The sequence below is a fragment of the Bombina bombina genome, chromosome 8 (assembly GCF_027579735.1).
Source record: "Bombina bombina isolate aBomBom1 chromosome 8, aBomBom1.pri, whole genome shotgun sequence".
Classification (NCBI taxonomy): domain Eukaryota; kingdom Metazoa; phylum Chordata; class Amphibia; order Anura; family Bombinatoridae; genus Bombina; species Bombina bombina.
This window is the reverse complement of record NC_069506.1, coordinates 105,125,082-105,150,088: the sequence shown is the minus strand read 5'-3', so window position 1 is coordinate 105,150,088 and position 25,007 is coordinate 105,125,082. Positions and strand designations below refer to the sequence as shown.

General features: G+C 37.2%; 1 protein-coding gene across 1 annotated transcript in view; it reads left to right on the top strand.

Moving 5' to 3' along the window:
* The window catches only part of ROBO4 (roundabout guidance receptor 4), a 458,861-nt gene that overhangs the window by 185,062 nt on the left and 248,792 nt on the right, over nt 1-25,007 (top strand). Inside the window, exons 10-12 of the mRNA XM_053690486.1 lie at nt 3,009-3,180; nt 18,667-18,861; nt 20,431-20,473. Of these exons, the coding sequence (XP_053546461.1) occupies nt 3,009-3,180; nt 18,667-18,861; nt 20,431-20,473 (410 nt within the window). The remainder of the gene's footprint in view (nt 1-3,008; nt 3,181-18,666; nt 18,862-20,430; nt 20,474-25,007) is intronic.

Genomic DNA, 25,007 nt, shown 5'->3' with positions numbered 1-25,007 from the left:
AGTTAAAGGGACAGTCTACACCAGAATTTTTATTGTTTAAAAAGATAGATAATTCCTTTATTACCCATTCCCTAGTTTTGCATAACCAACACAGTTATATAAATACACTTTTTACCTCTGTGATTACCTTGTATCTAAGCCTCTGCAAACTGCCCCTTATTTCAGTTCTTTTGACAGACATCCATTTTAGCCAATCAGAGCTGGCTCCCTGGAACTCCACGTGCATGAACACAGTGTTATCTACATGACACACATGAACTAACACCCTCTAGTGGTGAAAAACTGTCAAAATGCCCTGAGAGAAGAGGCGGCCTTCAAGAGCTTAGACATTTGCATATGAACCTCCTAGGTTTAGCTTTCAACTAAGAATACCAAGAGAACAAAGCAAAATTGGTGATAAAAGTAAATTGGAAAATTGTTTAAAATTACATCATGAAAGTTTATCTTGGACTAGACTGTCCCTTTAAAAAAAAAAAAAAGAGTCTGCCTGCCTAAATAAAAACTGTTGATACTTTGACGTTTGAGTCTTATAATAAGAACTTCTGTTGCTGCAGCATTACACCAGGATATCTTTGAACCACCTCTGATAGTATGTTCCTTATGTGATCACAGTACTTTTTAGCATTAGGACATTAAAAATAAAATTGAATACTATTGTGTGTGTATATAATTATATATACAGGGAGTGCAGAATTATTAGGCAAATGAGTATTTTGACCATATCATCCTCTTTATGCATGTTGTCTTACTCCAAGCTGTATAGGCTCGAAAGCCTACTACCAATTAAGCATATTAGGTGATGTGCATCTCTGTAATCAGAAGGGGTGTGGTCTAATGACATCAACACCCTATATCAGGTGTGCATAATTATTAGGCAACTTCCTTTCCTTTGGCAAAATGGGTCAAAAGAAGTACTTGACAGGCTCAGAAAAGTAAAAAATAGTGAGATATCTTGCAGAGGGATGCAGCACTCTTAAAATTGCAAAGCTTCTGAAGCGTGATCATCGAACAATCAAGCGTTTCATTCAAAATAGTCAACAGGGTCGCAAGAAGCGTGTGGAAAAACCAAGGCGCAAAATAACTGCCCATGAACTGAGAAAAGTCAAGCGTGCAGCTGCCAAGATGCCACTTGCCACCAGTTTGGCCATATTTCAGAGCTGCAACATCACTGGAGTGCCCAAAAGCACAAGGTGTGCAATACTCAGAGACATGGCCAAGGTAAGAAAGGCTGAAAGACGACCAACACTGAACATGACACACAAGCTGAAACGTCAAGACTGGGCCAAGAAATATCTCAAGACTGATTTTTCTAAGGTTTTATGGACTGATGAAATGAGAGTGAGTCTTGATGGGCCAGATGGATGGGCCCGTGGCTGGATTGGTAAAGGGCAGAGAGCTCCAGTCCGACTCAGACGCCAGCAAGGTGGAGGTGGAGTACTGGTTTGGGCTGGTATCATCAAAGATGAGCTTGTGGGGCCTTTTCGGGTTGAGGATGGAGTCAAGCTCAACTCCCAGTCCTACTGCCAGTTTCTGGAAGACTCCTTCTTCAAGCAGTGGTACAGGAAGAAGTCTGCATCCTTCAAGAAAAACATGATTTTCATGCAGGACAATGCTCCATCACACGCGTCCAAGTACTCCACAGCGTGGCTGGCAAGAAAGGGTATAAAAGAAGAAAATCTAATGACATGGCCTCCTTGTTCACCTGATCTGAACCCCATTGAGAACCTGTGGTCCATCATCAAATGTGAGATTTACAAGGAGGGAAAACAGTACACCTCTCTGAACAGTGTCTGGGAGGCTGTGGTTGCTGCTGCATGCAATGTTGATGGTGAACAGATCAAAACACTGACAGAATCCATGGATGGCAGGCTTTTGAGTGTCCTTGCAAAGAAAGGTGGCTATATTGGTCACTGATTTGTTTTTGTTTTGTTTTTGAATGTCAGAAATGTATATTTGTGAATGTTGAGATGTTATATTGGTTTCACTGGTAAAAATAAATAATTGAAATGGGTATATATTTGTTTTTTGTTAAGTTGCCTAATAATTATGCACAGTAATAGTCACCTGCACACACAGATATCCCCCTAAAATAGCTAAAACTAAAAACAAACTAAAAACTACTTCCAAAAATATTCAGCTTTGATATTAATGAGTTTTTTGGGTTCATTGAGAACATGGTTGTTGTTCAATAATAAAATCAATCCTCAAAAATACAACTTGCCTAATAATTCTGCACTCCCTATATATATATATATATATATAAAGCATGGGTGGGGTCAGCACTCTCAGGCCGGACCGGGTAGACATCCTATGACCCTGTAACATGCACAGCCCTGCGTGCAAAACAGCACTCTCAGGAAGCTGCACTGTCACCAGAGTCACAGGCAGTTAACCCCAGACAGGCCTGGGTGCAAGGCCCAAACAGGGAAAATTACAAAAAATAATACATTAATATAGCACACAGAGAAAGTCCAGCACTCACTCACAAGCTCTCAACTAAGATGAAAAGCAGCAATGGAAGAGTTAGTTACAGCATCTGGCCAAATAGGAAAAGCCCAGGTATCTCGTCAAGGTCTCTTCCAAAAACCTGGGTCCCTAAACAGCCACACAATGCAGGCTCACAATCAAACAACTGTAAAAAATGAAGGGTGCACAGGCTTATGTAATCTCCCCAAACATATACAAAACACGGGTGGGGTCAGCACTCTCAGGCCGGACCGGGTACACGCTAGCCTTTGCACCCTCCAATTTTTCACAGTTGTTTGAATGTGAGCCTGCATTGTGTGGCTGTTTAGGCACCCAGGTTTTTGGAAGAGACCTTGACGAGGTACCTGGGCTTTTCCCATTTGGCCAGATGCGGTAACTAACTCTTCCATTGCTGCTTTTTATCTTAGTTGAGAGCTTGTAAGTAAGTGCTGGACTTTCTCTGTGTGCTATATTAATATATATATATAAAAATGAACATAGCTTCCACACTTTAACATTTCATCATTCTATTTTGAATTTAGGTTTCATTTGTTGGAAATGAGACTCATCATCAAGCTGATTGGATAGTGGACGAAGGAACCAAGAGACTTGAGATACCTATGTTGGCATCAGGAATCAAGTACCAAGTTCAAGTGGCAGCTATAAATGATGCAGGAATTGGGATACCTAGCAATCCTAAATATATCTTTATAGGTCAGTGAAATCTCTTGTAACACAATACAAAATAGTTGACAAATATAAGCAATATATGAAAATACTTTATCTTAGTTTATATTGTAAAATACATAGGCCTAGATTTAGAGTTGGGCGGTAGCCGTCAAAACCAGCGTTAGAGGCTCCTAACGCTGGTTTTTACCGCCCTCTGGTATTTGGAGCCAGTCATTAAAGGGTCTAACGCTCACTTTCCAGCCGCGACTTTTCCATACCGCAGATCCCCTTACGTCAATTGGGTATCCTATCTTTTCAATGGGATCTTTCTAACGCCGGTATTTAGAGTCGTGGCTGAAGTGAGCGTTAGAAATCTAACGACAAAACTCCAGCCGCAGAAAAAAGTCAGTAGTTAAGAGCTTTCTGGGCTAACGCCGGTTTATAAAGCTCTTAACTACTGTGCTCTAAAGTACACTAACACCCATAAACTACCTATGTACCCCTAAACCGAGGTCCCCCCACATCGCCGCCACTCTATTAAAATGTTTTAACCCCTAATCTGCCAACCGCACGCCGCTGCCACCTACGTTATCCCTATGAACCCCTAATCTGCTGCCCCTAACACCGCCGACCCCTATATTATATTTATTAACCCCTAATCTGCCCCCCTCACCGTCGCCTCCACCTGCCTACACTTATTAACCCCTAATCTGCCGAGCGGACCACACCGCTACTATAATAAAGTTATTAACCCCTAATCCGCCTCACTCCCGCCTCAATCACCCTATAATAAATAGTATTAACCCCTAATCTGCCCTCCCTAACATCGCCGACACCTAACTTCAATTATTAACCACTAATCTGCTGACCGAATCTCGCCGCTACTGTAATAAATGGATTAACCCCTAAAGCTAAGTCTAACCCTAACACTAACACCCCCCTAAGTTAAATATAATTTTTATCTAATGAAATAAATTAACTCTTATTAAATAAATTATTCCTATTTAAAGCTAAATACTTACCTGTAAAATAAACCATAATATAGCTACAATATAAATTATAATTATATTATAGCTATTTTAGGATTAATATTTATTTTACAGGCAACTTTGTATTTATTTTAACCAGGTACAATAGCTATTAAATAGTTAATAACTATTTAATAGCTAAAATAGTTAAAATAATTACAAAATTACCTGTAAAATAAATCCTAACCTAAGTTACAATTAAACCTAACACTACACTATCAATAAATTAATTAAATACAATACCTACAATTATCTACAATTAAACCTAACACTACACTATCAATAAATGAATTAAATAAAATACCTACAATTATCTACGATTAAATAAACTAACTAAAGTACAAAAAATAAAAAAGAACTAAGTTACAAAAAAATAAAAAAAATATTTACATTAGAAAAATATTACAACAATTTGAAACTAATTACACCTACTCTAAGCCCCTAATAAAATAACAAAGCCCCCCAAAATAAAAAAATGCCCTACCCTATTCTAAAATAAAAAAGTTCAAAGCTCTTTTACCTTACCAGCACTGAAAAGGACCCTTTGCGGGGCATGCCCCAAAGAATTCAGCTCTTTTGCCTGGAAAAAAAACACATACAATACCCCCCCCAACATTACAACCCACCACCCACATACCCCTAATCTAACCCAAACCCCCCTTAAATAAACCTAACACTAAGCCCCTGAATATCTCCCTACCTTGTCTTCACCTCACCGGGTCCCGATCTGTCCAGAAGAGGGTCCGAAGTCTTGATCCAAGCCCAAGCGGGGGGCTGAAGAGTGACGTCCATCCTCGGGCTGAAGTCTGGATCCAAGCGGCGGCTGAAAAGAAATCCATCATCGGGCTGAAGTCGGAAGTCCATCATCGGGATGAAGTCTTCTATCAAGCAGCATCTTCAATCTTCTTTTTTCCGGAGCGGAGCCATCTTCTTCCCAGATGACGCGGATCCATCCTCTTCTAACGACGCCTACTCCCCGAATGACGGTTCCTTTAAATGACATCATCCAAGATGGCGTCCCTCGAATTCCGATTGGCTGATAGTATTCTATCAGCCAATCGGAATTAAGGTAGGAATATTCTGATTGGCTGATGGAATCAGCCAATCAGATTCAAGTTCAATCCGATTGGCTGATCCAATCAGCCAATCAGATTGAGCTCGCATTCTATTGGCTGATCGGAACAGCCAATAGAATGCGAGCTCAATCTGATTGGCTGATCCAATCAGCCAATCGGATTGAACTTGAATCTGATTGGCTGATTCCATCAGCCAATCAGAATATTCCTACCTTAATTCCGATTGGCTGATAGGATTCTATCAGCCAATCGGAATTCGAGGGACGCCATCTAACTAACAGTGTTATCCTCTCAACAGATTCCGAGAAAAAACTTTGACAGGGTGAACTGTTCTTTTGGGAAGGGTGCCCTGTTGAACTTAAAGAGACATGAAACCCAAATTTTTTCTTTCATGATTTAGATAGAGCATGCAATTTTAAACATCTTTCTTATTTACTTCTATTATCTAATTTGCTTAAATCTCTTGATATCCTTTGCTGAAAGGCATATCTAGATAGGTTAAGTAGTGGCTGATTGATGGCTGCACATAGATGCATTGTGTGATTGGCTCAATCATGTGCATTGCGATTTTTCCGCAAAGGATATCTACAGAATGAAGCAAATTAGATTATAGAAGTAAATTGGGATGTTGTTTAAAATTGGATACTCTATCTGAATCATGAAAGAAACTTTTTGGGTTTAATGTCCCTTTAAGTTTCAGCTCCAACTTCATTAAAAGTATATTCTTGCTATATATCAAATCTACAAGGGTCAAAATTACTAGAGAATTTTGTAAACAGTTTTCCATAAACAACAGGATGCTGTAATAGCATCTTTTTCTCACTATTAGCGGGTTCTGTTATATTTGTTTGTTTATTATTTTTCCTAAAAACAATAAATCAATAATCAATAAATATTGATATAATTAAAACCTTCAGTAAGAGAAGATATTAATCATGAGAATGTAGTGTCATAGAGCTGGATCCACTGCAACAACGTCCCAATAATAGCAACATGTTTAACTTTCTACTCTAGAACAAAATAGAAACAGTTTTTTAAAGTGACATTAAACACTAAATAGATGCTAAATAGAATGATGAATTCAAAGAATAGATTAGTCTGATATTAACATGTAGATGTATTTTTTAAAGTTTCAATAGCTGTTTAAATATTGGCAAAATAAGTTAAAAGTTTTAGTGTCTAAAAAACAATGGGAGCTGCCATGTTGTAACTTAAAGGGACAGTTTACTCAAAAATTTTCTCCCCTTTAATTTGTTCCCAATGATCCACTTTACCTGCTGGAGTGTATTAAATTGTTTACAAGTAGCTCCTTTACCCTTATATTGGCATTTGAAATTGTTAATTTAGCATGTGGTATCCCCACCTATTCTGAAAGTTTGAGGCCGCGCGTACCAGCTATAGATAAGCTTTGTAAACACAGCCAGCAGAAGAAATTACACTCCCAGTGTGATAAAGCAGAGATAAGGTAGTAAAATGTTGATTTTCCATTGTTCTCTCAAAGTATTGGTGATTGTTTTAAGGACAGATATAAGATAAAGAAGCAGGTATATGTGCACAATGTGATACAGTAATGAGATCTGATTATACCTACAAGCTCAACCTATTTTATTAGGCTGTGGCTTCAAAACACAAAATTCGAGCTTTAATATACACAAATAAGCCTTAAAAAGCTAATTTTCATACATTTTTTACTCTGCAGTTGGTAAAAAAAGCAATTGCACATTAAGGGAAAAACTATTTTACAGTATACTGTCCCTTTAAGTTACCTTCTCTGTTGTAGCCAATTAGGGACAGTTATAAATAGGTCATTAGAGTGAGCAGCCAATGGCTGTGTGAATATAACAGGGTTCTGCACTTCCACTTCTATCAGGAACTGAAAAGCGCTTTCCTGTAATTCCATTTCAGAATGGAATTACAGGAAAAAAGAAACAAAATATTTAATAAAAGGGATATGAAACCCAAATATTTTCTTTCATGACTCAGATAGAGCATGCAATTTCAAGCAACTTTCTAATTTACTACTATTATCAATTTTTCTACATTAAGCCAGCAATCAGTAAGCAATACCCAGGTGCTGAACCAAAAATGGGCCGGCCCCTAAGCATTACATTCCTGCTTTTCAAATAAAGATACCAAGAGAACAAAGACAATTTGATAATATGAGTAAATTAGAAAGTTGCTTTAAATTACATGCTCGGTCTGAATCATGAAAGAAAATATTTGGGTTTCATAACCCTTTAAAGTATATTGCAGAGTTTTTATATATACGATTTATCATTTTATATAACAATCTCAAAGTGCTTAATGTCCCTTTGAGATTGTCATTATTATCTATGACAGCCAGCATGCTCCCATGATTAGCTACATTGAGTTAAATAAAGCCTACTATACCTCAAGGGATATGAAAGCCAAAAAATGATTTTGTGATTCAGACAGAACATACTATTTTTAAAAAAAGGTTCCAATTTCTGTTATCAAAATTGCTTTGTTCCCATGATATTCTGTGTTGAAGAGATACCTAGGTAGACATCTGGAACACTACATGGCAGTGCTGCCATATAGTGCTCCAGAAATGGGTCGGCTCCTAAGCATATGCCCCTGATTTTCAGCAATCCCTGTACCTCTAAGTCTATTGTATAGCCAAGTAAAGGAGAAATAGAATGTAGGAAAGACAGTAGGGCAAAAAAGTGCAAACTAGAACTGTAGCCAACTAGAAAGAAACAAACACATGTGGGTGGGCCTCGTGCACTCACCACCAAGAAAGAAATTAATTTATCAGGTAAGCATAAATTATGTTTTCTTTCTGATGGTTGTGAGAGTCTTTATATTGGGAACTAATACCCAAGCTGTGAAGTACACGAAAAACAGGTAGGACTAAATGAAGACAGGCACCTATTTACCAAACACTACAGCCTGAAGAACTTTTTTGCCAAAAGTGGCCTCAACAGAGGAAAAAACATCAAAATTGTAGAATTTTGGTAAAAGTGTGTAATGATGACCAAGTTGCTGCCTTGCAAAGCTGATCCACTGAAGCCTCATTTTTGAATGCCCAGGATGTAAATCTTTATGAACAAAATTCTTTAGCCAAGAGGCTAAGAAAGCAGACTTAGGCTTCTGACCTCTACACTTACTTGAAAAAGTTAACAAACAAACTGGAAGATTGTCTAAACTGACAAGTTGCTTGTAGTTAATATTTTAAAGCTGCAGCCATATCTAAGTTATGCAACAACGACTCCTTAGACTTGTTTGGATTTGGTCACAATGTAGGAACAACAATCTATTGATTAATGTTCTCAGAAATGACTACCTTAGATAAAAAAAACTATAATGGGTACACAGTACAGCCTTATCTCAAATATTACACTTCACAAGAAAATGCTGATAATTCAGATATTCTTCTGGCTGATCAAATAGCCAGAAGAAACAAACCCTTTGAAAACAGTAGCTTAATATCCAACCCATGCATAGGTTCAAACAGAGGAGATTGAAGTTAAGATTCCATGGAGCAGTAATTGGCTGTACATCCGGTCTGATTCTGTATAAAGCTTGTACAAAGACATCTGGAAGTCTGGCTATCTTCTGGTGGAATAACTCAGAAAGATCAGAAATACGACACTTTATAGTACTTGAAGACAAACCCTTATTCAGCCCATCCTAAAGAAATTGTAGAATTCTAGACATTCTAAACGAATGCCAACTAAAACCTCTTTAAAAGCACCAAGAAAGATAAATCTTCAATACCTTATGTTATATCTTTCTAGTCACAGGTTTACAAGCTTGGGTAAGTGTATTAACCACTATATCTGAAAAACCTCTTTGGGCTAAAATTAAATGTTCAATCCCTAAGCAGTCAAATTGAGAGATTGCTGATTTTTAACGGAGAATGGACCTTATGATAACAGATCTGGACAACATGGTAGACGCCATAGCAGAGTACTGGACAGCTAAACTAGATCTGCATACCAAGTTCTACGTGGGCCATGTGGGAGCTATCAAAATGGCTGATGTACGCAATTAACAGGAGCACAGTTGAAGGAAAAATATACACTATTTAAAAAGGCCAAGAAAATGCTAGAACATCTATCAATTCTGCTCGATCCCTAAATCAAGCTCCGTACCTTGGAAGCATGTGATTCAGATGAGATGCCATTAATAGTAACTCTGGAAGACCCAAACACTGAATTAACTGATCGAAAATCTCCAGATTGAGAGACCATTCCCATGGATGTAAAGATTGACAACTCAAATAGTCCGCTTCCCAATTGTTGACTCTCGGAATGTGAACTGCAGAAACTCTACACTGATGGAACTCTGCCCAGGACAGAATGCTTGCTCCATTGCTAGCAGGATGTGAGTACCTCCCTGATGATTGATGTAAGCTACCACAGTTATGTTGTTTGATCGGAAACAAACGTGAGGTACGACTTCGAGAGAAGGACAAGCCTTGAGAGTCCTGAAAATTGCACAAAGCTCTAGAACATTGATTGGTATCATCACCTACTGGGGAGAACAGACTCCACGTGATCTCCAAAACCCACAGACTGCACCCCAACCCAAGAGACTCACGTATGTGGTAATTATTTCTCAAGATGGAGAAAAGAAAGACATTCCCTGAGATATTTTCTGGAGAAATGTCCGCCAAGAAAGCGATTGCCTTACTGAAAGATCCAGTTAAATAATTTGAGAAAGATTGTTGCAATCCTAATTTCATTGTTTCAACATGCAAAGCTTATATGGACGCAGGTAAAAACGAGCAAACAGGATGATGTTTGATGCAGGCACCATCAGAACCACTACCTCCATGTACTGAGCTACCAAAGGCTGAGACAAAGAATTAAGTTTTAGACAAGATGACTGTAGCTTGAGTTTGCGTTGATCTGTCAAATACAGACACTTTGCCATAGAGTCTATGATTACTTCTAAGAAGGAGAACTCTTGGCAACATTTATCTTCCAGCCATTATTATAGATACATTACTAGTTTACCTTTAACAACATGTCACACCAACAAAGCTGATGCCTGAACCAATATGTCATCCAGGTAAGGTGCTACAGCTATGCCCTGGATCATAAAGACTAGATTAGCTATGGCTCCCAGTATCTTTACCAAGGTTCTGGGTTTATTTTGTCTAATGGAGGAGCTACAAATTTGAAGTTCTTGTCCTAAAAAGGAAACCGAAAAAACTCATGGTGGACCTTGTGAATAGGAATATAAAGATATGCATACTTTAAATATATTGTGATCATAAACTGACCCTGTTCAACTAAAGGAAGAATAGTTCTGATAGTTTCCATCTTGAAAAAAGGAACTCTCAAAACCTTGTTTAAAGTTTTCAGGTCCAAAATGGGTCTGAAGGTTCCCTCTTCCTTTGGAACAATGAAATAATTGGAGTATAAATACTGACCTTGTTTCAAAAGAGGAACAGATACGACCACCCACATGAGCACCAGCTCCTGAACACAATGAAAAAAAGTCATTTTTCTTCTTGGGTATTTTTGGAATATGTGACAGAAGAAACCTCCCCGAGGAGGCTGTGACCGAAAACCTTAAGATACTATATCTAGTACCCAAGGGTCCTGGACAGACTGTGACCAGGCCTTCTCAAAAAAGCTCAATCTGCCACCTACCAGCAACAAGTCTGGGTTTGGGACCACAACTTCATGCTGACTTAGAATTGGAAGGGGACTTGTTCTGCTTAGATTTGTTCCAGATTGGATTAGGTTTCCATGCCGACTTTGTTGACTCTGAATTTTGGGTAGAGGAAAATTTCTGGGTTTGAGACTGATGAAAGGAACTAAATCTATTATTAGGTCTGACCTTAGACTTAGATTTCTTATCCTGAGGGAGAAAGGCTTACCGCCTGTAAGCATGAAAATGATGGTATCTAAACCTTAACCAAACAAACCCTTTCCCTGAAAAGACAAAGTTATTTAAAAGTCTACTCTTCGAAATCATGTCAGCAGGCAGGACTTCAGCCATAAAGCCATTCTAGTAAGAACAAGCAAATCTAAGAAACTTTAGACGGTCCTGAATAACCTCCAATGAAGCCTCATTGGAAGCTAAATCAAATAAAGAATCAAACCAAAGGGATGCAGCAACACAAGCGATTCCAACTTCCATTTGGTACAAGACTCCCCCTTGAAAAAAAGATTTTCTAAGATAGCCTTCTAGCTTCCTGTCCATGGGATCTCTAAATGAAGTGCTATCTTCCAAAGTAATTGAATGGTGGCTCTTTTAGCTAATGTGGAGATAGCTCTGTCAACCTTTGGAATTGTTTCCTGAAGTTTTGAATTGGCTGTTGGAATAAAAGGAACCTCAGGTTTGTTTCTTTCCTTGGAAATTATCTGAGAAACCAACCCTGGAACAGGAAAGACTTCCACAGGCTTAGTTGTTAGCTTAACAATTAAGTCTAATTGTCTAACAAACTTATCCTCTCCAGGCTTCAAGTCCTGGACCCCTAAAGTGTGTAACACTTCCTGAAGCAAAAACCGCAAATGTTCAACCTTAAAATTAAGAGAGACATCCTCAGAATTCTGATCAGGAATAGAGTCAGAGGATATTTCCCCTTCTGAAGACAGATCAGAGGCATCCGAATCTGAGTCCTGACCAGATCTAGCAGAACTATATAAGACAGGTAAATCACCTCTAACAAAAGTCTGAGAGGAAATACGGATTTGCTTTCTTGTAGGTGGCATAGCCTTGAAAACCTCAGTAATAGTGGACCTGCCAAAGGCCTTAACTCCTGTATTAAATTGCATGGGGCTTCTTTGAGAGTATTTCACAGAAGGCGGACAAACCACCATAGGGGGAACAGATAGAAAACTCATGGGATTTTAAAACAGATTTTAAACAATAATTGCAAAGTTGAGCTCAAGGACAAACAGTAACCAGTTTGCAAACCATACATTTACAGTGGGGCAAAAAAGTATTTAGTCAGTCACCAATTGTGCAAGTTCTCCCACTTAAGAAGATGAGAGAGGCCTGTAATTTTCATCATAGGTATACCTCAACTATGAGAGACAAAATGTGGAAATAAATCCAGACAATCACATTGTCTGATTTGGAAAGAATTTATTTGCAAATTATGGTGGAAAATAAGTATTTGGTCAATATCAAAAGTTCATCTCAATACTTTATATATATCCTTTGTTAGCAATGACAGAGGTCAAACGTTTTCTGTAAGTCTTCACAAGGTTGTCACACACTGTTGCTGGTATGTTGGCCCATTCCTGCATGCAGATCTCCTCTAGAGCAGTGATGTTTTGGGGCTGTCGCTGGGCAACACAGACTTTCAACTCCCTCCAAAGGTTTTCTATGGGGTTGAGATCTGGAGACTGGCTAGGCCACTCCAGGACCTTGAAATGCTTCTTATGAAGCCACTCCATCGTTGCCCGGGCAGTGTGTTTGGGATCATTGTCATGCTGAAAGACCCAGTCACGTTTCATCTTCAATGCCCTTGCTGATGGAAGGAGGTTTGCATTGCACTCAAAATATCACGATACATGGCCCCATTCATTCTTTCATGTACACGGATCAGTCGTCCTGTTCCCTTTGCAGAGAAACAGCCCCAAAGCATGATGTTGCCACCCCCATGCTTCACAGTAGGTATGGTGTTCTTTGGTTGCAACTCAGCATTCTCTCTCCTCCAAACACGACGAGTTGTGTTTCTACCAAACAGTTCTACTTTGGTTTCATCTAACCATATGACATTCTCCCAATCCACTTCTGGATCATCTAAATGCTCTCTAGCATACTTCAGATGGGCCCGTACATGTACTGGCTTAAGCAGGGGGACACGTCTGGCACTGCAGGATCTGAGTCCCTGGCGGCGTAGTGTGTTACTGATGGTACGTTGGTCCCAGCTCTCTGCAGGTCATTCACTAGGTCCCCCCGTGTGGTTCTGGGATGTTTGCTCACCATTCTTGTGATCATTTTGACTCCACGGGGTGAGATCTTGCGTAGAGCCCCAGATCGAGGGAGATTATCAGTGGTCTTGTATGTCTTCCATTTTCTAATTATTGCTTCCACAGTTGATTTCTTCACACCAAGCTGCTTGTCTATTGCAGATTCAGTCTTCCCAGCCTGGTGCAGGTCTACAATTTTGTTTCTGGTGTCCTTTGACAGCTCTTTGGTCTTCACCATAGTGGAGTTTGGAGTGTGACTGTTTGAGGTTGTGGACAGGTGTCTTTTATACTGATAGCAAGTTCAAATAGGTGCCATTAATACAGGTAATGAGTGGAGGACAGAGGAGCCTCTTAAAGAAGAAGATACAGGTCTGTGAGAGACAGAAATCTTGCTTGCTTGTAGGTGACCAAATACTTATTTTCCACCATAATATGCAAATAAATTATTTCCAAATCAGACAATGTGATTGTCTGGATTTGTTTCCACATTTTGTCTCTTATAGTTGAGGTATACCTATGATGAAAATTACAGGCCTCTCTCATCTTCTTAAGTGGGAGAACTTGCACAATTGGTGGCTGACTAAATACTTTTTTGCCCCACTGTATTTTAAGGCCATAAATAAATCAGAAGACCTCCCTTCTAATGAGATGGCAAACAAATTCCTAGCTTGGGGTTATCCCATTGATCTTTTACATGATGAGCTAACACAGGTGGTGGTACAATCTGAACTGAGGAAGGATTTTCAGAGAAAAGGTAAAATGAAAGAAAAAAGGTTAACATTGGTTATGGATCACAATTAATACAATAAGGATAAAACATATATAGTAAGGAGACATTGGTCAATTCTTCAGTCATGTCATCCTGAAGTAGAGGAGTTTATGAATCTACCTAGACTAGCTTATAGAAGAAGGAGAAATCTGAGGGATAAGCTGGTTCAAACAGATTTGGGTAGTACAAAGGGAAAGCAAGGTTATTTGACATGTAAGAACAATGGAATTTTTCCTTGCCTGAATTGTGGCAACTGTAATTCCATGATCAGGGGGCCACATTTCATACACCCCCTTACAGGCAAGAAATTTGAGATTAGGGGCTTCTATACTTACAACACTACATATGCAATTTATTTGATCAAATGCCTATGTGGGGTCATCTATATTGGAGAGTCCACCCGTAAGGTCAGGGACAGGATCAACAAACGTAAGAGCAACATAAGGTGCAAGAATAAAGAAGCCCCAGTCTCTGCTCATTTTTTTTAAATTTGGCCACATGGGGAGGGGGTAATAGGGAAACACTTCTTAAGAGTAAGGAGGCCTTTTAGATCCATAAATTAAATTGTATGCAACCTTTGGGAATGAACAAGGAATTAGACTTATCTGTGTTCTTGTGATTCTATATTGCAGCTCTGTGTATATATATATCTGTATATACAGTATGTATGATCAGTTTGTATTTTTTAGGTGTATTAAATTGAGGTTTGGTATTATGTTTTAAAGAGATAGTATTTTAATATCATGGATTACTAGTTAGTTAGGGTGTTTTAACTTTGTATAAATCATGTTTAATATTAATACTATACCTGTACACTAGAGAGAGCAAAACGCGGATATACCTGGGATTGGTGGTTACTATGATTGCAGGTGTATAAGTTACAGCATTTCCTGTTATCCAAAACGTCGCTTTGTTTGTGTGCTGGTGACCAATTTGTGAAATAAAGGTCTTTTAACTAAAGAAGTGCTGCTGAATTTCATTGTTTTCACTTCCAAAAGGGACAGTTCCAGTCTGTACGGGTCCCAAAATGTATAGCTGTATAAAATACTGCCACAAAATAAATCAGATAATGCTGTCAGAAACAACACCCTTTCGCTCCTGGTGCAGTGCGCCTTACCCCCTTCTGATACACGATGTAGTCCAGAGACTAAAGGGAAGTTCAGAGACAAAAATGGTTGCTGCGCAGTAAGGAAGGGAGAAGAAGCAAGAATGCTAAGCTGCAGCAGAGTTGTGAAAAAATGTAATCCCTGTGCTTCTGGAGTGCGCCTGCACTGCGCTGTTACCGAAGCTAAGTGAGTAAAGGTACAGTGTTAAGTGTGGCTACACTATGCAAAATTAAAGAACATGCAGGGAATATTGCATGCGCTAACATAGCTCAAAGAAAATCTCTCTCAAAAAGATAACACTCCCAAAAATAAACAGGTATCCTCTGAATGGCATTCTAATTTGTCCTACACTATGCACAGTACAAACACTATTCGCATATTAAAGTAGTACCCCAGTCCTCTGACCTGTATTGCATATATATATAAAGCCTTCTGCCAATGTGATACATAACTATATGTGCATGTACTGTTGATGCAAAAAAAGAGGTTTGCAAAAAAAGAAAAGGCTGCTTATCTCTAAGTGAATATATCAACAAAATCCCACATATATAAGGAATCAAATTGGTTTTTATAATAAAATTGTCTCAAAAAACAACACTCATACTAGGCAAAACTTTATTGGAGACAAAAAGTTAAGTCCAGCAGGACTCATGCAAACACTCACACACACACTGGTTAAAATTAGCTCAAGCTCACAGACAGGGTGATAAATTGTCTGATATGTAATCGAAGAAGTATAATAAGTTAACTGCAATCTTCCTAGTAAAATAATGATATCCTTCATATGTAATTGTATTAAGATTGCATTAATCTGGTTGTAGTACAGAAAAGTTAATACAGTAAGTATTATGGTCACTAATAGTTTGTCACGTTTTAATAGCCAGAATTTATAAATTTGTACCAATGGAAGATATACACTTCACCGATCGATTGCTATTAACTTATGCAAACATATAGTAAATATTATATCGGCAAAAGGTTAAGAGTTTGATTTTCTGCACAATGTATCTTAGGGTAAGCGTGGCTACAGTAGTAGGTCGATTAAGTTGCATATGCAAATGACACTCCAATCATTATTTACGTCAATACTCAACACTAGCATAACCTGCCAGTTATGACATAACCCCACAATGTAACTGAATAATTGAATTTACCCAATTGCCAAGTAAGTATTGTACTATATGTACTTACTGATAGCCTGGGGGCTGCATAGAAGAAAGTACTTACCCAAAGTTTCACCTCTTTCACTGAGCAAACCTAGCTACAATACTCTGCATACAGCAGAATTCTATTGAGCACACAGTAGTATGGCCAACCATGAGGAGGCTGAAGGACCAGTGCCAGCGATATCTGTGGCAGGCTTGAGATGAAAGACTTCCACAGGAGATATACATTGAACAGCCCAGTACTCTCCTAAGCTTCTCTCTTCCAACTTTCACCTTATGAGAGGAACACAGGGTCAAAGAAACCCATTTTTGCTTGAGCATCTCAAGTCTTCACCTACTTGTTGTAGAACCAAAAAAATAGACTGGGAGGTACATGGAGTGTGATTAGGATTAAATTGTCTGGTCTAGGATGTCTTTGCTTCCTCATGGTGGTCAGGTATTGAATTCCTAATAGTAATGACTCATCAGTTCTTACCACCTTAAAGGCAATTATGCCAAAATAAAATTTGTAGTTGCACACATCATGAATTGGTATTCATTAAATAAAAAATAAAATTTGCACTAAAACACATTAACCATTTTTAATAGATAATTAATTTGCTATCCTGTTTTCCTTTTCCTTTGTGTATCTATTGCTTTCATTAAGGTGAGTAAGTTTAAAACTTCCTTGGCTTTGAAAAAAATCACTCAATTTTTCATACAATCTTTTCACAAGGGGAATTCTGAAATAGTGCCCAATGTTAGACGCTAACAGATATCAAAAGTCAATATATGAACTCAGAGAAAGCGGATGATAATGATTAGTGATGAGATGAGAGTCTTGCAGTTGTGCTGTAGAAAAAATAAATAAAAATAGCGACATACAATATTGATAAACAGAGACAAGTATAGATGCAATTATAGATAGATATAATCAAACGCAATAGCAAAAAAAAAAATCCAACTCATACACTATGAAATAAATGGGTACAGAAATTCAGCAGAGATTAATTTGCAGTGATGTCTTGAAATATAAATACACCCAATCTATCTTTCTTATGACAAGAATAGTTCTCCTTTACTGTATATTATATCACTTAGAATATAGCAGGAGGTTAAAAAAACAACAGGAAGTTCATCTCCGTTTTACAAAATAGTAAACAAACTGGATTTTTTAATTCATTAGTTTGCTTATTATATTTCAAATGTTCCAGAAAACTGTCTATCCTTATATAAAGAAACTGCATTCAGCTTTACATTTAAACAGACAGTGTACTTTAAAATCATCGATCCCTTGATGTGTTTCCAATGACTTGTTATACCAGTTGTAGTGTGTAAAATCAAATTTTTAGGTTTATTTTTTGTATATTAAATAGTTGGGTTTGTTCTTTTAAACCTCAATCCATTCAAATTGGTGGAGCTTGCAGGGAAATCCTTGTTATCACTTTCTGTACACACACACACACATGCTTCTTTATATTATCTCTGTCTGTATAACAAACCTTATACTTAGAACAATTGAAAATTAAACTTTATTCCTTATCTCTCCTATCTCACACTGTAATCTAATTAGGGTAAACTGTCCCTTTAAAGGGACAGTAAACACTTGGAGATTGTAATGTAAAATGTTTAATTATGTATAGTAACAAAGTTATATTATACTTGTATGATTTATTTTGCTATTACATAGCTTAGACAGCATCTGCTAAAGTTTTTTTCAATCTAACCATGGAAAAAGATTGACACTCCCCCATATATATCGAACTATGAATCAGTCCAGCTTTCAAATTTAAATATTAAATAAAGTAGACCTACTGTATATTTGCCCAGGTCCTGAACAAGCTGGTGGTGGCCTTTACTCAAGTGTGTGAAATGCTTGTGCAATGTTAAATGCCAACAGCGTATGCTGTTGGCATTTAGCGATGCAGGGCGGCCATGATTTGTTATAGCGAATCATGTCCTCACGAAATTTGAAAAATCTACCCCTTAATCAGCACTATTGCTAATATTTCCTTACCCCAAAAAAGGTAAAAACAGAACTAAGCAGCATAATTCTAATTATTAAAATAAGTGTATACATGGATTTTAAATCTCATGTGTTAACACATCTATCTTAAAGGGACAGGAATCTGCCTAGGTCACGCTATTGACAAGGGAGCCAGTGTGATACATTAATTTCATCTTTATATTTCAATTTCCCTTATGTCATAAATTTATCAGAGTGATTAGCCGGAGAGATTTGTGCATAGAGACTGCTGAGATTTAAATCTGACCCTGACAATATTAATTCCATTTAGTTAACAATTAATAATTAGTGATTGTATGATCTCCTGGGGTAATAATTGATGCAAAAATATAATGAGATGCATATTTGTGCTACTATAATAACACATTAATTAAATGTATGAACTTCATTATAGGAGAAACTGACAATGTATTTTTTATTATGGAGAAAACTGTTTGATACATTGATTTTATTTCCCTTTTATTTTTTTACTTATAGAGTCTCCAGAAGTAAAAATGGAAAAAGAGGAAGAAAATATATCATTTCAACTGATCCTACAGGTCATGCGCCATCCAGCCTTCATAGCAACAGCGGGAGCAGTGATCTGGCTGTTATTAATGATCTTTGCTATATGTTTGTGTCAACGTCATTCAAAGCGTTATCGCACAAAAAAGCAAAATGCTTTGGGAAATGGTAAGCAATTTTAGGGTTATATATTGCTCCTTAAAGGGACACTGAACCCATTTTTTGTGATTCAGATAGAGCATGCAATTTTAAGCAACTTTCTAATTTACTCCTATTATCATTTTTTCTTTGTTCTCTTGCTATCTTCATTTGAAAAAGAAGGCATCTAAGCTAAGGAGCCAGCCAATTTTTGGTTCAGCACCCTGGACAGCACTTGTTTATTGGTGGGTGAATTTATCCACCAATCAGCAAGAAAAACCCAGGTTGTTAACCAAAAATGGGCGAAATAAAGAAAATTTGAAAATAGGAGTAAATTAGAAAGTTTTCTTAAAATTGCATGCTCTATCTGAATCACAAAAGAAAATATTTGGGTTCAGTGTCCCTTTAAATATTTATATAGAATGGAAATTTATGGTGACAGTTTATAACAGTTTTTAGACAATCTAAGAAAAGGACAAATTTTAAAAGAATTTAAAAAAACAAAATACTATTTTAGTAAAATAAATATTTTGGAGAGCCCCTAACGGTCTTATATTTTGTAGGATACTCTTAATTTGGAGCTCTCTCTCACTGATTTTCTCCCTTCATATTGCGAAAGAGTGAAACCATTGAGTAGTTAAATAACAACAAAAATATGCAGTTAAGCCTATAGACCAGGTGTCAGCAGCCTTGGCATCCCAGATGTTTTGGAACTACATTTCCCATGATGCTCAGACACACTTTAGGCTGGCTGAATATCATGGGAAATGTAGTTCCGAAATATCTTGGGTGCCAAGGTTGCTGACCCCTGCGCTAGACAATTCAGTCCTGCCCCCAGATAGGGCAGTGTCACCCCGAAATTACCAAACCCTTTTCTGGGCCTCAACATTCCTGCCCCAAAAACATCAAGATTTAGCCATTGATCCTGAGTTAAAAAAACAGAAATGTTGGGAGATATAGGTAAAAAAACAACAACTTTTTAATGTAGATAAACCTGTTAATTCTGCTCACTTAAAAATATTTTCTTTACAAATATGTGCTCTGTGCAGCCAATCAGTAGTTGTTTCAGTCAAGGAAAAATTATTTCTTCACAATTTTTGGAATAGTGCTCACCTTCACTACAGTCACTTTCTAAATTTCCCAACACCGCTGTTATCTCGCTAGTTGTAAAAATTCACACCTCTCCCAACATTTCTCAGAACTAGTCTGGGACTTGGATGCTTAGGCTAAGGCAGGGAGACCCGTAGGTGGAGTGACGTGTTGAATGGGTGGTAAAAGGATAGAGTGAGATCAGAGTGAAAGATGGAATGTGGATGGGATGAGGCATGAAATTGGTGGAATTGAGACATACCATGGGTTGGTCAGGTTGGTTCAGGCGTTAGACAGTCCCTGGTTGCACATTCAGAAACAGGAACATTTCTAAGACAGATAGCTCTGCCTTAATAAAGGGGGCATGTCTGTTGTGCTGAATCACATTTCTCATATAACATTAGTGTCAGTCTGAAACCCGTTGATATTTGTAAATTTGTACACCACTGAAACTGATAGAACATCTATGTGCTATCTTATAATGATATGGAATGTTTTTTATATTTATAGGGCTTTATAGATTTGCAAGTGAAGATACCATAATAAAGCACAGGTAAGTCTGTTTTCAATACTATACAAACATACCTACTGCAATGCAAACTCATTTCTGATATTTCTTTTTTCATGGACTAATGAAAAAAATATATACTTGGAGAAACACAGAGGGCCAGATTACGAGTGTAGTGCAAATTAACGCTTCAGCTTGAGCCTTAATTGTGCTAAAAGTAAGCTTTTGGCACTTGTCGGGTTGCACTCATATTGCGAGTTTCACTCTTGAGCTAACCAAATCGCATATTCTTATTTACGCTAACCCAACATAAAAATATGAATATTTCACATTCCAATGTTCTTCAAATAACAGATGTTCTATTTATTCATAAATAAATATTTCTACATATATCTGATGTGTTTTTTTGGTAAAATATATATCTATATATATATATATATATATATATATATAATTATATATAGGTATAGATATATACAAATAAATATATATATATATATATATATATATATATATATTAAATCCAAACACTATAGATAAGAGAGTATAGTAGAGCTATATGAGATACTATGACTAAAGTAGGGGATTTCAGCACTCAAAGTTAACCTATTAAATCAAACGAACCCAAACAGAATCATACATGCAAGGATTCAATCATATGCAGATAGTTTATTGCAAACATTGCTTAAAACAAAATTAGCAGTATCAAGAACATTCATCAAATCTAGAAATTACCACTGCAGTGGGTATAGGCTATGTGTACTCAACCTATTAACCGTACACAGAAAATATACTGAAAACACATGCAGCAAACAAGGATAGAACGGGCAAAACCTCATTATGTTATAAAAACTGTATAACAGAACTGGCATACATAACAATAGGATCACCAAGAATACTATCTATATATATGTCCTTTAAGTTGGAATATTTGTCAGTCCCAACAGAGAGAGGTCAGGTGCCTCAATATGTTGCAGCATAGTCAGCTGTATAATCCAACAGGTGCAATTGGATAAACCTGCAAATATTTTCTGAACTTATTAGTCAACCGAGGTAAAAGCGTCCTCAAATGTTAACTTAACATAGGTTATTGGTAGAGTTATTGAATATCAACCTTCTCAGTGGTGCAATAGTAGAAAATGAAACAAACTGCTATTTACAAACTGCAGCAAGATCCGGGAATCAAAATCACAGGGCTAGTAAACAGTGGACCGGGACATGAGCCTCAGACATCCTATTCTCACCCATCCCGACCCTAGATGACAAAATTGCAGAAAAAGTGAGGAACAGACCATTATTGACCGCTAAGAAATCTCCTAACCTTAAAGATAAGTTAGTAAAAAGTAGATTTGTACGGTCTGATTCAGCCACTAATTGGCTGAATAAACAGCAGGTGAAAGGAAGCTTTCCCTGTGGACATTGTGTCTATTGCCCCTATATGCTTAAAAGCAAATCATTTTCAGCTAATACAAGTAAAAATTATACTATTAGATGTTTTTCAAATTGTAATTCGGTGGGGGTTGTCTATCTTTTGGGGTGCTCCTGCCCCCTGTTATATGTTGGCAAAACGAAACATTTGTTCAAGGACAGGGTACAGGAGCACAGAGATGACATCCTTTACGAAAGGGATACAAGTGTTGCTCGTCATTTCAAGGATGTACATAATAGTAGTACTGTTTCTTTAAAATTTGTAGGGATTGACAGAGGGATCACTAATGGTAGAGGTGGAGATGAAGATAAATGCCTTCTAAAGAAAGAAGCGAGATGGACATATATGCTAAACACAGTGTCCCCGTTTGGCTTAAACGAAAGAATAGAATATGCTTCCTTTCTTGGTTAAAGCTGGAACAATGTAATAAAATTTGTTGATACACTCATCCCTGCCCACTTAAAGACTAAAATGAATAAACCTCTTTTTTAAAAACGCCAATCAAATTTGTTTGTCCTTCTGCCAGTAACATTATTAGTTCTTTCTGCCTATATCGGATTCTTTAAATCCTCTTGTCATTTTTTATACAAACCATTTAAAATGTGCTTTTTTAGTGGTCAAGATTATAATAAGTTACCTTTTAACTTTTAGCATTCACTCTCTATAAGCAATGTCCTCCAGTTATTTTTGTAGCATTAGTACTTAGAACTAATGTAGCGATGTTTTAAAGAATCAATACATGCAGGTGATTTGAGAGATGCGGTGGTGTTTTCTTTGCAAAATTGTTTAATATATGATTATCGCATCTACGTATATGGCAAAATTGTATCACTTTTATGTTTTAGAAAATATGCAATTGTTCCAAAATGTGTCATTTGATGAGCTATGACTCTGCTGGTCTATTTGATTATAGAGGCCTGGCCCGAGTAATAAATATCATTGGCTAACAAAAAACGTAATAGCCACTCCTTTAAAGGTGTACCAATATAAGCCTGATGCTTGATGTGATTGACAGTCCTGACGAGACCCCAGTTTCGCTCAGCATTATGGGGCGAAACGCGCGTTGACTTTTCAAAGCAGAAAGCATCAAGTAAGATTCCTGCAGTGAATGCAGTTGATTTGATCTGCCCGGGAAATTAAAAACCGAAGAAGCAAGCCTGGATCTTGCGGTACTCAAGCGGCTACACAAGTTGCCTGGATATGGTTCAAGTACAGAGGCGCAGTATCACCTGTAATGGTCCGTGTCCCTAATGAGCAAGGAGATACGTCTGGCTGTCGGGATGGGTGAGAATAGGATGTCTGAGGCTCATGTCCCGGTCCACTGTTTACTAGCCCTGTGATTTTGATTCCCGGATCTTGCTGCAGTTTGTAAATATTATAGATAGGGTAATTTGAACAATCTAACTCACTCCAGATATAGCCTCCTTCACTAGTGTAGTCTTCTCACAAGTGACTACACCTAAAGTTTTAGAAAAAAAGAAATTATAGTGGGGTAGGAAGGGGCGCTGAACCGCAATCTGGAAATGTATATAACTTAAGACCTTTGCATTAATTTATATTTAGTTGGGGTAGAGAATACCAATATTAAATCTTATATGAGGTGTGATGGTAAAATAAAATAAAATAATATAATTTAATAATCTTCTATCTTTTAGTTGGGGTAAAGAATACCAATAATAAGTTCAAGGTGTGATGATAAAATAAATTAGTTTAATAATCTTCTATCTTTTCAGTGGTAATATAATGTGTGCTGCGTGGAAAGCTGCTTAGTGAAAGTGTTAATGAAAGTTAAAACATGCTCATTTCTCCTTGTTTGTGTAAGGTTAAAAAAAAATAAAAAAAAATTAAATTGTGAGAGTAAATAGGTGTGAAATTAGTGTTAGAGCAGTAAGTTTAAAGTGACTCTATGTCACCAAGTAGATCTTCTGTGTATATAGTATACGTGCAGTATGGATAATAATTGTTGTAGTGAAAAGTAGGGGTGCAAAAAAATATATTTAAATATATTTGTGATTAAATTAGTACTGGGAACTAGGGATCCTCACAAGTTTTAGATTTTAGGTAGAAAATATGGATCCTAATTAAAAATGAGAAAAAAGGGATAGTATGCAGATTAGTGTTATAATGTTAATTTATTAAGTAAGTTCATACTAAGAAATAAAAATTTCTTACATACATTAATAGCAATAAAATATTAAACAGTAATGTTCTAAAAATTAGATTCTAAAAACTTAATAACACCGGTGTTATAAATGCATTAAAAACTACAATTCTAATTTAAAACTACAATTCTGATAGAAAAGACTCCAATAGCTGCTAATATGTTAGATGATGGGCATATAATAAAGTGAAAACTAGTAGAGGCATAAGTTGATACAGTAACAATAAACCAATATAAATTGATAAGATGAGTTAGTTTTCAAACACTAGTATAAATTAATACTGAAAACAATGACAAGCCTTTTCTGTGTTGGTAGTATGTAACAGGTGTTTCAAAGTGGTGTGTGTCTTATTAGACACAGTGTTGCAAGCTTTAATTAGAGGGCTTTTCCTAGCAGGTGTTTACCCACAGTCTTTCCTTTTTTTGTAGTTCCTTTAAAAGTTTCCAATTAGAGATGTCACACAGTACCTTTATGTATAAAAAACGCTCATCCGTGTATTCTTACTTTTCCTGTCAGTGTTTGATATATCAGCTGTCCGGTTAGGCAATAGAGTCACGTGGGTTCTTTGTGACTAATCAGAGGTTCTCCTTGTTTAAATTAAGTGCGCGCACTTCATTCCTTTTAAATATTTTTCAGTATGTGGCTCCTCTCGCTGTACAATAACTAACAGGGATTTCTTATTTCAAACCTCCTGTTAGAGACAACGGTCCTGGGTGCCAAGTTTGTCTGTAGCTGTAGGGCGGATCAACGCGTATCGGCAACAGAGCCTTTTTCAAGAACCCACGTGACTCTATTGCCGAACCGGACAGCTGATATATCAAACACTGACAGGAAAAGTAAGAATACACGGATGAGCGTTTTTTATACATAAAGGTACTGTGTGACATCTCTAATTGGAAACTTTTAAAGGAACTACAAAAAAAGGAAAGACTGTGGGTAAACACCTGCTAGGAAAAGCCCTCTAATTAAAGCTTGCAACACTGTGTCT